The following is a 15,281-nucleotide window of genomic DNA, read 5'->3' as shown; positions in this document are numbered from 1 at the left end:
TAATCTCTTTTCTGCTGCCACTGCTTTGTATTGGGTTTCTAAAACCCTAAACTCTTGCTAAATTTATTTTACTAGTATATGACCCGTGCCTTGCACGGGGGAATTTAAAATTATATGTAAGTTTTATTGTTTTTTTAAGAAAATTGTGAAGTTTATTTTTAATTGTTTTGTAAATTTTATGTATTTTGTCAAAGTTGTTTTGGTTGCGGTGAATAATCCTAATATGTTATATTAAATCTACAAAATATTAATTTTTTTGTCAGAAAAAACGTTAATCTTGGCGAAGTTGATGTTGTAAAGTATGGTGATTTAAGTATAATTTGTCAGCAATGTGATTTTAAGATCTTTTGTAAACTATAGAATATGTGTTATGCAGATTGAACAAATCAAGCAAGATGAATTATAATAGACATTAATTTGAAAGACACTGCTTCTGTAATGGCAGGATTAAACATAACTTTGGTGCATTTTAACCCAGTAGTTAGCTGATATTCACCGGAGATTTTTTGTCTGACAGGTGTTATAAAGATAAAATATGTGTTATTATAAACAAAAGTTGGTTTAGTACGTAGAACAAAAAATGTAAATGTGCCTTGATTAACGTCACATTTGCCATGATTATGACAACAACATGTTCAATATCGCTAGTACTTAGAAATGTGTTCAACTCATCACACATTCATCGAATAAAACACATTTAAATTTTTTCCTTCGAAAACAACGAATAACTTAACTGCATGTGTAATATTTTACCTATTCATTTTTTAAAATTGAAATAAGCTATTTTTTTCGGCTTATAATTAACCATGAGATTCAATCTCAATTTCTTTGATTTTCAGCACTACTCTTTTCCCTCATATGAGATTTTGTTGCCGAAGTTCGTAATAGACTAAAACTTCAATGATAATATCTTCAAAACGATTAAGATTATAAAAATAAAAACATAAATGAATGCTAAAAGTCAATTATCTTCTTATTTGGTTAGCAGTTTCTTTTTGGGCTTTTGACTCATTACTTCATTTTTTCATTTTTTGGATTTTGTTAGAAAGATGGGAAAACTAAATTATATTTTTGTATTTTATTCTTTTTCTCTTATTTCAAATATCAAGATCGGACAAAAAGGGGTTATCCGCACCCGAGAACAAAAAATATAAAACTTGTACTAAACCTGAGAATGTTACATAAACCTGAGAATGTTACATTCCCAACCTCACAATAGTGAGAATGTTTTGAGATACCTCTCAAACAAACGCTCCCAAGAGTGCATGTGTAACTTACATACTGGGGAATCCATTATGACGATGTCTTGGGTGGGACAGTGAGTTTGGTGACACACCGTGGTTCACTTCATAAATGGTTTGAAAGTACTATTTTGTCCCTTTGATAGTTTTGTTTTTCCACAAATACCCTTCACCCATGGTGAAACTCTGAACTGAATCCATTGTGGTTTTGGTCCCAGTGGTCGGTGGTGGCAACTATGGCGCGCGACAGCGATAGAAGCGGAGTGTTCGAAATTAGCGAGGCCCCTCCTCTCTGGTCCACCATCAACAACCAGAAATCCCCACCCTCATTCTCATCCTCCTTCTTTCAGCCTACCTCAGAAACCACCACCACCAATTGCCAGAAACCCATGCTAATCAAACGATAAACAAGAAACCCATGCACTACCTGCTAGGCTGAAGGTGATTTGGGGTTCACCCTTGCTGGATCTGGAAGAAAAACGTTTCTTTCCTTATCCTTTTGCTGGATCTGAATTTTGCAAGGTTTTGTGGCAGATGAAGAAAAAGGCATTGCAAGTTGGGGTTTTCGTCTTATGTCGATGATATCCATGCTGCTTGTGTTGTGCGGAAGTGGAAGGAGAATAATGGATTTGCTGTGGGATTGCAAGTTGGGGTTTTGTGACTGATTTTTTTATTTTATTTCTGGACTTTCTTCTCTTGTGTGTGATGCTATTGAATTGAAGAGGATAAAACAATGTTGATTAAAGAAAAGGGTAAATGAGGTGTGGGTCTGATGCTATTAGATTGAAGAAAAGGGATAAAACAATAATGCCATCTGATCTTCTTGTGTCTAATGAACAATGAAGATTTCATTTTGAAGTGCTTGTCTCGATGTTATTAGATTGAAGAAAAAGGCTTCAATTATTCGGTACCAATTTGGAATTAGAGTTAGGATTTTGATTAATTTCCGTATAAAAACATTTGGGGGGTAAAAGAAGAGATAAATTCATGGATTGAAACTCAGAACTGGAAGAGATGGAGTGGTGGCTTAGGTGAGAAGCACAGTGGTATGCCAGAGCTTGGTGGCAGAGATGGAGTGAGAACGGAAGAGATTAATTGTACCAGTGAGGAAGTGGATCAGGGGTTTTTTTGTTATTGTGATTATTTGGGACCTTCAATTTGAATCACCTAATATTTAACCAATAAATCCAACGGTGGAGGATAAAATGTATCACCGTGGATCAGTTTTCCACTGACCCACGGAAGCCAACACCATCCATTATATCCAAGAATGGAATTTTTAAAACTAGTGCCAAACTCGGGAATGTTATGTTACATTGTAACATTCCTAACCTCACATTCCCCAATAATGTTTTGAGATGTCTTTGTAACAAACACTAGTAATTTCAGCTCGTGCAACACACGTGGAGTGCAATCAGGGTCAGGCCCTGAGCTAGAGGATGTAGTCTCGCCCCTATCCTGAGCTAATTAGCTATGACATTCTCCTACAAGAGACTCAATCAAATGGGTACCAAATGAAAAGTGGCGCCCAATGCGAGCCAAGTAGTCAACAATGGAGTTTGCTTCTCTAAAAGTGTGGTGGAACGCCATTGCCTCATGCTCCAACTATAAGTGACAGATATATGGTGCCAAATCACCATAAGGATGAGAGTCAACATCATGGGAAGAAAGCAACCGAATAACCTCAAGAGAATCACTCTCTATGTTGACCCGCAGAATATCAAGCTAATAGCAATCTCCACCGCTCTTTGAATAGTAGAAATCTCGGCTAGGGAATACATTCTTGAAGATCAGAGAAAGAATAAAACCCCATAATGGAATTAAACTAAGTGTATGAAGTTTCTATTTTAACAAACTCTTATCATAACTTCAATACATTTTATATAACATCACAAGAAGTTATTTCCCTATAGAATTTCTATGGTTGCATTCTAATGTTGACCCTTATTAGCAAGTGCTACATCATCAGAACATGTTATGAGTACATTCTATCCAAGTTACATTGGTCAATGCAAAAACATCATCAAACCTTTGGAGCATAATTATATTGAATGAAATTCCTGCATGATCTATTAACCGAATTATGCCAGAAATCCAGTTTCCAAAAGCATCCACAAAAAACAAAACCACTGAACTGTAATAGCACCTCGTCGAAGATGTTTCATGATTCGGGAACAAAAGGAACGAGGGAGTTTCCTCTTGTCTGCTTTTCTTCCATGATCGATCTGTGTGCAGTTTTAATTCTGAGCAATTGTTTCCTGCTCCACTATGATGTGCCATCTCAGCACAACTCTGAACTTGCTACCATGGGGTGAGTGAGTCTTGCTTTCAGAGTGTTTTCTAATGACGTTGTTGTGTTTGATAAAATGACTCACAGAGTTGTTATTGCTCTACTATCAATGTTCTATAGGTGGACCAAATATGCTGGCTATTCTATTGATGGGGTATTGATGCTTGCATTATTGCATAACATTTCCACAAGCATGAGGTGAGTTCTTTTATTAGCATGTCTATAGAATCAAACATTTACTTCACATGTCCATGTAGTTTTCGATGATTACTGATTGCGATAGTTCAGGAATTTAAATTTGCAGAATTTAGATGCCTCTTGAAAGTGATTACTTTATTTCTTTACTAAGTGTTGAAATGGATCTTTTCGCCTTCATTATTTTGCATAATCTATTGTGCTCATCTGAACATGAAATATGAACCTATTGAAATCGTTTGTAAATCCTGTGATATAGTTAAATGGTATTATTTCTTTCCTTAATCTGATTCATCTTTTTCGCAGATGGGGATGGCCAGAAAGGAAAGGCATCGATCTATGCAGATAGCTGGTCCAGCTCTTTGGACCCCTGCAACATGCTGGGGTCTTTGCTTGATATCCTCAAAGCATTTAAACAAAAAGGTAGCTTAAGGAAAGTTTAGAATATTTAGAAAGAACATAAGTATGCTTTTTGACTTGAAAAAATTCCAAAGTTGCTATTATGTCAATGAATGGATGATAGCAGAAAGATAATGAAGCTTTGTGCATGAATTGATAGTTAGATTGCCTTCCCTATTTTGGGTCATAACAAGGAATCATGACAGTACTCATGCCCTACAACAAATTAATTAGTGCAAACAATTTTATTTGATTTGTTTGGAATTCAGTTTTAGCATCTCTGCTTTTATATAATGCATTAGTTTCTTACATATTTAATCTTTTGTTGCTCAGAGACTATATGCTTAATAGAGATTGGAGATTAGGCTGGACTTTGAAATAAGCTGCCCATACAGATCCTCTGATTGTGGACTTAATGACTTATTGTGAATTGGAAATCCTTCTACAATTGATTCTACAGTCAGAATCAATTCTGCGGAGAAACATCTGTAAGTAGCTTCTTGCTTTCAGAATTAATTTTTGAGAAAAGAGAAGCTGGTCCATGACATGGTTCTGAATAGTATAGTCGAATCTATTGGTTATGGTGGCCCATGACTTGGTTCTGAATTCTCTGCCTGATATATTATTTAATCATGCTACACATTCTTTAGACCACCTCAACAGAAGAACCTCCATGAAGCAGATGTTCCTGACCAGCATCCAATCTCTCTTCCTTTCCACTCTTAGGGTGTGTGTGATAAACAGAAGCAAATACTCATGTGCATCTGAATTTGAATTTGGGGAGCTAACATGGGAAAGATTGGCAACTGTAAAGTAGGTTCTAAAGCTTAATTACCTCAGTAAAGAACACACTTAAAATACGATATATGGAATTCATAACCTTCATGTCATTACATTTAGCAAGAAACAACAACGGCCAGATATCCTTCCTATTGAAAAAACATTGCTATGATAATAACAGAGGCCTTCATCCATGATTTATCCAGAGCTTAACATAGGAAAAGCAAAATGGAAAACTGTTGTTTGGAGAAGAAAGATGCTAAGAGAAATCAGTGATCTTGCAAGTCTTCTGAAATATTTTTGTTTCAATCTTCCCCACCTGAAAAGGAAGAAGTAAATCTATCATTGAAAATGAGGTTAAATTAAATAGCATCTTTTCTTTTCTGAAAAACATCTTGACAATATTTTCCAAAAAAGAACGGATGAAAAATGTAAGAAGACTAAACTTTTCTTACCAAAGTCCCTTGGCATTTTGCACTTGAAGCATTCTGCCCTGCTAGCATAATTATGCACTCCACAGCCAATTCTGTTACGTAACATAAAGAAATACAAAGGTGAAATAATTAAATCAGGAAGAAATTTGATACATGTATTTGTATCATTGTGAGTAATAAAATTAACTGAGCTATTTTGGCTTGGAAAAGTACTGCATCTTTTATTCTTATTGTCACTCTATGCCAATATCCAAGGGCTGAGTGTAACCTCTCCTTATCTAGGAGGAAGAAAAGGAGATGGAGCCTTCAATGCATGAAAATGCAGCTTTTCTTGATGCATAAATTACATTATTCAGCATTTATGACAGTGGACATCTAGGCTATATAATCTGTCTTTCAAGTTGCAATTGAATGCTCTTTATTGAACAAATGCAGAGAGAATAACGCTTTAGAGGGTTGAGCTTGAGATAAAACACATGCACAATATGATAATAAACTATACGTATTTAAAATCTCAAGTATAATTTTTTTTTAGTTAATGGTTATAAGTTATAACTCTTTCATCCTCAATTTAGAGGTTGAAATCCTCTGTTCTCATTTGCTGTCCTCTTCCATGTTCCACCAATCAAATTGTGTCATGTTTTTTAAAAACCACTCATGTAAGGTTATAATTGTAAAACTCATGCCTACATGGCGCAATTTGATTGGTGGGACAATGAAGGGACACCAAATGAGGACGGAAGATCTCATCCTCACTTCAGAGCATCAATTTCCTGAATCAATAATGATATGTAAACATACATAAATAGTGTGACACTCAAGCGACGTGTGTTAGTGGTGGTTTTTAACGTCCACAAGTATTTTCATATGTCAGGAGGATGTCGACGATTTCAGTATGTATACATATCATTACTCTTCCTGAATAGATTACTATTTCAGTGCTCAAAATATAAGAAGACAATGTGAACTGACCTAGGGCAAATCCAATCTCCACTCTTCCATCCAGGTGGGAAACTGCAATCAGATCCATATCCTCCAGAGCCTGCCATGTTCCCCCCATATCCAGAAGAATAATCATCCCTCATTGTACCACATCTATAGCAGTTTGATCTGCTTGCATAGTTGTGAGCTCCACAGTTCATAGCGGAGCAATACCAGTCCCCTGCCAAAGTTTCAGTCCTGTTGTATCTGTAGGTTGCTGGGTCAGGGCCTCCATATTTGGGGTATGCACAACTTTGGCATTGTTCCCTCTTCTTGAAATTTACGTGCTGGCAAGCACCACACATCCAATCTCCTCCAGACCAGCTCATTTTCCTGTTCAATTTAGTGAAGTGGTAAATTATAAGAAATTTAAGTTACGTCAGTTCTCAATGCAGCTAGATAACAGTTCTATGACTTAAATCCTTGTCCATGTGGACAAAGATCTTTGTCTTTATGTGGCGACCCCTGTCTTGCACCATCAATCAAATTGTGCGATGTTGTGCATGACAATTATAACTTTACATGGGTGGTTCTTAAATGGCATGATACGATTTGATCGATGGAATGAAGAACGAAACATTGATTGGGGACAGAAGATTTCGGTTTTGTGCATCTAGACTCATTGCAATATTACCAATCCTTCTTTAGTAAGTTGTGACCTTAGCTTCTATTAAAAAGCATGCAAAGTGATCCATAGGGAAGTTATTTGTAGAAGGTTCTTAAGTCTTGGGTGATAGAATACTCTGTCAAGATAGCATAGCAATCTTATTAACTTTTCTATAACTATAGAAGTTTTGAGAACTTTAATTTCAATATAAATGAACCATGAGGTTCACCTGGCACTGCATTTACAAAGAAAGAGTACATGCAACATCTACGTACAAGAAATTATTTAAGATGTGAATGACAAATATAGAAACAAGAACTTTACCTTTCAAGAAGAATTATGAATAGTAGAAATAGAAGAATCACACAAGTAATGGCTTTATGTTGTTATAGTAGTAGCTTAAGAATGGCTTGTAAGTCTAGGTAGTGAGTGTTTCTAGTTCTTGAATTGTGAGGCTTTATATACTGGTGGAAAGACTTGTTGTGGGGGGGACATGAATGTCTCTTTTCGTTCCCTAAGTGGGTTTTGTTTATTTGGGAATCTAAAACTAGAAATTACTAAAGCATGTGGACCAAATTTGGAGTAAAAAATCATTTTGGTTTCTAAAGATTTTGAATCGGTTACTTTGGTTCTTGAAAAAAATTCGTTTTTGTCCCTGATAGATGAAAACAACGATCAATTTAGCCTTTCATGAACTAAATTGATGTTGCAAAAGGACTACATTGATCGCATTTTTATCTTTCAGGTTGAAAATTAATTTATTTCTCTAAGGGACTAAAGCGACCGACCTAAATAGGAACCAAAATGATGGTCTACTCTTAGAACTTTGGTTAAGGCCTAACTCTACCTTGAAAACTAGCTTAGAGATGATGGTTGTTCTACCCTTTACAAAAACTTATTTGGTCTCCAACAAACGGATCTAAGATAGGTTGTGATACCATTTTAGAATTTAGGTTAAGCACTAACTCCACCCTAAAAGTTAGCTTAGATTTGAGAGTTATCCTACCATTTATAAACATATGTTTAATTCATATCTCTAATTAACGTGAGATTTATTTACATTTGCGTTTCTCTTGTTATTCTTAGAAATGGTGGGAAAGATGTGCAAATAGTCCATTTTTACACGTTTTGCTCTATCTAGTCTTTTGCTCATCTTTTCATGATTCCTATGCATTATTGAGAGGAACATATCCTGGGGAAGTTAGGCTATATGAGGGGTAGTTGTTATGTGCAATAGAATCCAATATCCCCTGAACCCACCAGTCAATGGCTTCACAACAATGTGAGCTCATCCGAACACCAATTATCTGACCCATGTCTAAAAATGCATTAAGCTCCTGCACATTGGACTCAACCAACTTGCAAATAAATAAACCTTTACTTTGTAGGCTTATCGTGGTGTGTGTCTGTGCATTTAACCGGGGAATACAGAGAATAAAAACACTATGGGGAATTGATTCCAACTTCATGCACATCCATTTCCAAGTTCTTCTTTTCTTTTTTTCAATTGCTTTATAGCAATAATTGAAATGCCATTCGAAGATTCATATCCAGTGTCAATATACTTTGTTTTTCTTTTCTACTTAAGAGCAAACTAAATGCATGTATAAATTATATTTAACAGTAACATGAATTGAATTTTTATGCAATTGAACGCTTTGACATGTGTTGTGCATATACAAAGTGGTAATGATACTCTTTTCTAGAAAGAAAACAACCAATTAAGTAGGGCTACAAAATTTTACTTATTGCTTGCTCTTTGTTTTTTATTTGACGGGGTAAACCCGTTTGCAAACTCCAGCCGTCCTCTTAAGAAATAAATGATTTTCTCAAGGTTCGAACTACTGCATGTGATCACCTTTACTATAAGATTAGGGTGATTTTACACGACATTTCCCTGACAAACTTTTTTCATTTATTAATATTATATTGTAAAAGGAGATGCTAATATAGTTTAGATTTTATACATTCAACACCTAGTTTCTATTCCATCATACTTTTAGATTTTCGTTCTGAATTATTATAGAAAAGTATGTGGCGATCCGACTGCACAGAATGGAAAGGTGAAACTGGTTATGTAGGTTTCAAAAAAGTGCTACAGGGGAATCAACCTCCTTGCAAATTAGAATTTATATGCAAGTGGTAGAAAAGGATATATAAACCTTACCTATTCCCCACTTCTCTGGTTAGATTTCTATATTCTTCAGAAATATCTGATCAAAGTGTTATGTCAATTATTAAACTATCAATCTTCTAATAAGAACTGCTATAGCTAATAAAGACAAGTGGCAATACGTATGATTAATGAATTTGATTAGTCTAAAAAGTAAATTTCATTTGATTTATAAACGTCCTTTATTTCTTGCTGCTAGACTAGTACTTATTAAGCAGATAATAATTTATACACATATGTCATATACCTTCACGTGTATGCTGAGCTCAGATGAAGAGGACCACATGTGAAAACCGAATCTTATAATTAATGTACTGAGGCTTTTAAATTTTGATTCCGGTTCTATTAATTAAAATGATTGTTCAAATTTATAACTTTAAGTGAGTCTCATTAAATGTTTGAGGTTCAGTGTCACAATGGGTATGAAGAGTGTCAATAAGAGAAGTACAGAACACTTAATTTTTTTTTGAAAGTAGAGAATGAAACCTGTGAGATCGCGTTACAGTGTGTGAATTGTGAATATTTGCTTAAGTGAGCCTGAAATGAATGAAGAATGCAAGTGAAATGAGAGAAAATACTTGTCACATATTCAAGTATGCATCAAGTTGAAGTTTGTGGGCTTACAGCTTATTAATGGAGCAAGCACCCCCTGAATTTCTCAACCCTTTTACAGTACTAAGTGAAATTTCTGCTATTCTCCTCACTTCCAAAATATTTCTACTCCAGTCTTATATATAGTCAATTAGTCATATACTAACAAAACCACAAGAGACAATGGTCAATTTTGTCTGATATTGTGTGTTCCTGCGTTGTTGCATGCTTATTACTTACTTTTTTGACTTTCTTTCGATCTCTGCAAATGGGCTCATTACTTGCCTTGTTATTCTTCATGCTTTTTACTTGTTTTCTCTTGTATGCAGCACGCCTCAAGAAAGCAACAATGATATATACACACCTTCTTTTTTATACACTTCATTTTCACTTATTTTTATTTCTATCTTTCTCATCTTATCATTTATCATATATTTTACTTTCTCTCTCTTACTTTTTTAATTTCTTCCTATCTCTCTCTTCCTCCACCTCATTCCACCTCATTTTAGAGGTGTCAACATATCATTATTCCTCAAGAAAGTCACTAGTTTTTCATTTTTCATTTAATTTTAAGGCTTAATAGCAATTTTGATCTCTCACTTATCACGATTTGACAGTTCTAGTCCCTTTTGGAATTTATTAGCATACAACGTCCCTCACGTTTACTAATTGTTGCAGTTTTGGTTTTCCTTCAACTTCCATCCAATATTTAACGGATTTTTAATCAAAAAATCAATTTAAAAAAACCAGAAACCATAAAATTGTTAATCAAAAAACATAAAACGGTTATTCAAGCCTTATTTTTAATTGATTTTTTAATTAAAAACTGTTAAATATTAGATAAAAGTTGATGAAAAACCAAAACTGCAACAATTAGTAAACGTGAGGGACGTTGTAGGCTAATAAATTCGTTGAGGGATCAAAACTGTCAAATCGTGATAAGTAAGGGACCAAAAATACTATTAAACCTAATTTTAAATATGTATAAATATTGTATTAAATAAAAACCTCAAGATTATATTAATGCATAGGGGTAGTTACACATCATTTACATCAATCAAACAAACCTCATGTCAGTAGTATAAATGAGCAATATATATTACAATGCTACATAATTAAACATTACAAAAGAAAGTTTGTAAGCTCACAAAATCGTAGCCCAACAACAGAAGAACAAAGCACGAAGAAACATAAACACAAAACAAAAACTTATCCATCATTAATTAATTTTTAGTAAATTAGTTCCTTCACCAATAGGTGATTGGTTCAAGTGATACATATTTGATTCTCCTTAAGCAAGGTCTCGAGTTCGAGTCTTGTGGATGGAAAAAATCTCCTCTGGGAGAGCTAGCCCTACCATAATGTGGATGTTCCTGGCTCGAACGGGATTGCCTCCGAAGGAGGACACCTGTCTTACACAAAAAAAAGTTAGTTCCTTCACCAGGGTTTCAACCTTGGCCCTTCACCCTTCAATACCCTTCATTTCCCTTGGTGAGCTAGATGTCAAAATAAACTTCTCGCTATTTTTTTTCCTAATATTCATACATTTGATTTTTCTTCAGAACCTAGTTGGCTCCGTCTGTCTTTTGTGAGGGAGGCCAATGCCAGCAAAAACGACTCAACCACACATAACTTTATAGGTCCATAGAATCGGTTTTCAATAGTGATACATAAACACCACTATATTATGGACATAAAAAAAAACACATTTTTCTTACGGATTTTGCTTTAGATTTAGTGGCGATTTGAAACCGTCGAAAGGTTATTTCTTGTGAATGTGATTTTTATGTCCTCTTTGTAGTTGTGTTCACGTATCATTATTGTTCAACGATTTTAGCTCTCCAAGTCTTTTCTCCTAGGGTTTGAAGAAAGCACAACTACCACTCCCTTCGAGGGGGGGGGGGGTTCCCTCATCATGGATGTATCCCCTTCTTTTAGGTAGGGGTTTCTCCCACATTAGGTGAGTTCTCTTCCACACTAGGTGAATTTGCTATCCAATAAGTGAGTTTTTTTTATCTGGTTCTCACCTTTTCTGACCACCACTATTTTTCCTCCACCCCACTGGTCTTTGTCGCCGTCACTGTGCAGTCGTCATCGTGCCACCATTGCAACGGCCACAGTCACCATCATGACCTCCACAAGTGCCACCTCCGCAATATCCACATGTTCCCACTAGCCACGACCACCACTGTCTGCAACGGCTCCTCTGTAGCCTCAACTTGCACTGTTTGTCCAATCTTTTCATCCGCCATGTAGTTTGTTGCTTCTCTTGGTTCTTGTTTTACAGGTGCTACATGCGCACCTGTGTTGATGATGACCTTAGGTTATTTCCGCTGATCCGACAAAGTCGACAAGGCTTGAAAATAAAAGAAGGGAAAAATAAAAGAAAGGGCATTAAAATATGATATCAAATTTTCGCTTTGAGAAAAGGAAATTAAGTTGTTGGATGAAACTTAGGAGCTTTCTTTTTGTTTGAGGTTTATGTGTGGTTTTCCCTTTTTGTTTGTGTTTTATGTATCTCAAGTGGATTAGAGCATGCTAATTTGTTTTGTAATTAGTATATGTAGTGCTATGTTGTAGTGCTCTCTAGGATTTGATTCCCTTGTTCTGTAAGTGTCGTTCGACTTGACTTAGGCCTTAATCTATCACAAAGCTTTTGACAAAAAAAAACTAAAATATTGTAGAAATGGACGATGGGAATAGGTGGTGGCAAATTAGGGGAGTGAGAATACAAAAGAATGATGGTAGAAAAGGGAAGGTGAAAGATGATGGGAGGAAAAGGAAGAAAAATATTAGAAGAATAATAAACGTTAAAATCCTACGTAGAATGATAGAAGACTCAAGACTCTCATGAGAAAGGGGAAAAATCTACCTAAATAAGTAGAAAAATCTCACATGAGAAGTGAGAGCCCGCCGACGGAGGAGGCTCAAAAATGAAGTCTTGAGAGTTTCTATGTAACATTGCACAAATGAAGTGATTATACTTTAGTTTTTCCCTTTTTATTTTTCTTATGCTCCTACTAGATAGATGTCTTATAGTGTGCTTGACACCCAATCACCCCACATAATTTCTGATGGTTTTAAACTCCAATAATGTGCAAAGCTAACAAATATCTTTCGGAAACTAATTTTTAAAACTGAAAACTAATTTCATAAAGTGTTTTATAAGGCTTTGCACAATATTCTTAGTGGTTTAAAACCGTAAAAAATTATTAGTATCTTTTTTTTTTTTGAAAGATGTGTCGGTTAGGTATCATTATTATGCGGGATTTTTATTTTTCTTATATAAAATTAAAACAAAATTGAATGCTCGTGTCGTGGTCCATTTCTCTGCTCACTATGGCTAGGCTGACATGGGTTCGGTGTATGTGTGGAATGCATGCACAGTAACATGCATCAATGCTGGCATGGTGACAGTACTGGGTTTGATAAGGAGGAATCCTAATCACTAATTTGATGTCAACAGACATGGTGAATATTCTACATATATTTAATCAAATTGACGTGAGATATATAAAACCTCAAGACTGACATTTCTTACCACACAACTCTTTATATTCTCAACGTCGTGAATCTTTCCTCAAGGTGGGGTGGGGGCATGTCATTGCTCTTCTATAATACTTGGAGAATCCACATCCTGACTTCACTTCCTCTCCAAATTACATAGCCGTTGCTTTTAGATTTTGAAAAGGAAAATGCTTATCGTTATTGGGTGGTGGATAGCTAATGTTAGGTGTAGAAATAAGTGATAAATAATATGATGTTATAGATAAAAAAAAATAACAATGCATGTAAGGGGTTGTTATTATTTGAAAGTTTAAAAAAGCGAAGTTATTTTGCCACCACTCCACCAATACAAACTTACCATAACCCATAATATATGGCAAGGAAGAGATGTCCATTTAAAGCTTATTCGTATCATCATTTAAAATATGAATTCCAACATAATCTTGTGTGGTTAGTAGTAGAGTACTTTTTTCTTTTGGGCATATTTTTTTTTTTTGTCAAAGGAACAACTTGGGCATATATATTGGTCTACTTAGAAATTAGAATTGGGCCTTGGGCCTTTATGGTATCTTTAGGATTTGTATTTCCGGCCTGTATATGATAGGTTATTGGTGGGCTGGCGCTTTGAGTCCAATTAGATAGTAGTTATTGAGTTATATTCGGCCAGGTGTGTGTTTAGGTTCGTCATTACTATTAGGCATCGCCTTACTTTATATAAGAGTTGGTCTCTTTGTAATTCACAACTTGAAATTAATTTATAAAATTTGAGATTAGTTTCTCATAGAGTTTTCTCTCTAGGAGCCTAATAGAGAATTATCAAGCTTCCTAGCTTATGACTTCTCCTCTTAGACTTAAACATTTTTAAAGCATGGTGTCATAATCACCTCAACCTCCTCCACTTTGATGTTTCTTCTCTTTGCTTACATGATCTTTCAAGGAGATTTGGTTCCTTAGGCTTCAAGCAAGCCAAATCCTAAAATTATGAAGGCGAATCTTTATCGTTGAGGATCCATTCACCTAAGTTATGTATTTCTATCTATGTTCTTTCATGCACCACAAAACAACTAACGTTCATCAATAAAATATTGCTTAAATGATAAAAAATACTTAATATGTTACAAATTGAATTTTGAAAGAGCTTCAAACTTAATACTTTTACACTTTTACGTCTTTTGTTGGTTGCTTAAAGGTTTCTAAACTAGTAACGTTGTGCAAGGGCAACACCTCCCACACTATGTCGCTATATATTTTGGATTAAACCAAGATATTTGAGTATCTTAATCCAAGCCAAACTGCATGGTTACACAATATAAGATGTGTTGCTATCACACAATATCTTCCAACTCAAAAACCCGCAAACAACTAAAAAAAATTAGTAAGCTAATATAAATCATAAAATTGAAGGTTTTTAGAATTCAACTTGTTGTAACCTATGAAGTAACTTTAACCAATTAACCTATAGAACCCATATGAGTGAGTATCTCATTTTTGTTGTAAAGGACGTGATAAATTAAAAATTAAAGTTCTTCCTGCCAACATAACACATCATCCCTACATTTTTTTTGTTGGTTCAGTAGTTAATCCAATGTCGAGAAAATTTGTATCTCAACACCCTTTGAATTCAATAAAATATTTGCTCTGAAAAAAATCCAAAGCAAAGAAAGTTATTTTCATTCAAACAAAAAATATAATACATACAAAACATTTACTTACAATATTCTTAAATTAATTAATTACATGCAACTGTAATGATACATATCCACAAATTTTAATTTCATACTTTAATAATTATACATGCTCACAATATATTAATACTTTATATAATAAACATTGTGTGGAAATGAGTTGTTTTAATAGGTGTATCATAGTAGGAAAGAGTGATGGTACCAGCGTGGGGGTCTCACTCCTCGTCCCCATATCTTTCTTCTTTCCCTGCCCCATCCCCATTTTCCGCGGCGGGATTCTCCATCTCCCCACGATCCTCACATGTACCACAAGAGGATCCCTAACATGTCATTAGAAAATTAAACTAAGTAAATGAAATACACAAGTGTATGCAATAAATTTAAATACCACAAGTGAC

General features: G+C 35.0%; 1 protein-coding gene and 1 long non-coding RNA gene across 3 annotated transcripts; one reads left to right on the top strand and one right to left on the bottom strand.

The window, feature by feature from the left end:
• The first annotated feature begins 2,635 nt into the window (after positions 1-2,635).
• Positions 2,636-4,816, top strand: LOC130709854 (uncharacterized). The gene is made up of 4 exons (XR_009010212.1): positions 2,636-3,552; positions 3,652-3,729; positions 4,033-4,149; positions 4,459-4,816. It is a non-coding gene; the product is annotated as an uncharacterized LOC130709854 (long non-coding RNA).
• Positions 4,817-4,965: 149 nt separating this feature from the next.
• On the bottom strand, positions 4,966-9,782 carry LOC130709853 (RNA-binding protein involved in heterochromatin assembly dri1). 2 transcript variants are annotated; one of them, XM_057558978.1, is made up of 4 exons: positions 9,725-9,782; positions 6,312-6,653; positions 5,361-5,431; positions 4,966-5,224 (listed from the first exon to the last, which is right to left on the bottom strand). In XM_057558978.1, exons 2-4 carry the CDS (start codon positions 6,647-6,649, stop codon positions 5,211-5,213), a joined length of 423 nt encoding a protein of 140 aa, XP_057414961.1. In that variant the 5' UTR covers positions 6,650-6,653; positions 9,725-9,782; the 3' UTR covers positions 4,966-5,210. The 2 variants fall into 2 exon arrangements, with proteins under 2 accessions (XP_057414961.1, XP_057414960.1); XM_057558977.1 differs by lacking the exon at positions 9,725-9,782 and adding an exon at positions 7,252-7,369.
• Between the last annotated feature and the right edge of the window lie 5,499 nt (positions 9,783-15,281).

This window comes from Lotus japonicus, chromosome 4 (assembly GCF_012489685.1).
Source record: "Lotus japonicus ecotype B-129 chromosome 4, LjGifu_v1.2".
Classification (NCBI taxonomy): Eukaryota; Viridiplantae; Streptophyta; class Magnoliopsida; order Fabales; family Fabaceae; genus Lotus; species Lotus japonicus.
Note: the sequence above shows the minus strand (reverse complement) of the source record. Positions and strands in the feature narration are given on the sequence as shown.

Excerpts from the sequence above, each read along its gene's own strand:
- LOC130709853 (XM_057558978.1), bottom strand. The coding sequence starts at position 6,649 with ATGAGCTGGTCTGGAGGAGATTGGATGTGTGGTGCTTGCCAGCACGTA. Across the intron at positions 5,432-6,311 it reads GGAGATTGGATTTGCCCTAG|AATTGGCTGTGGAGTGCATA; the intron begins GTCAGTTCACAT and ends GTTACGTAACAG.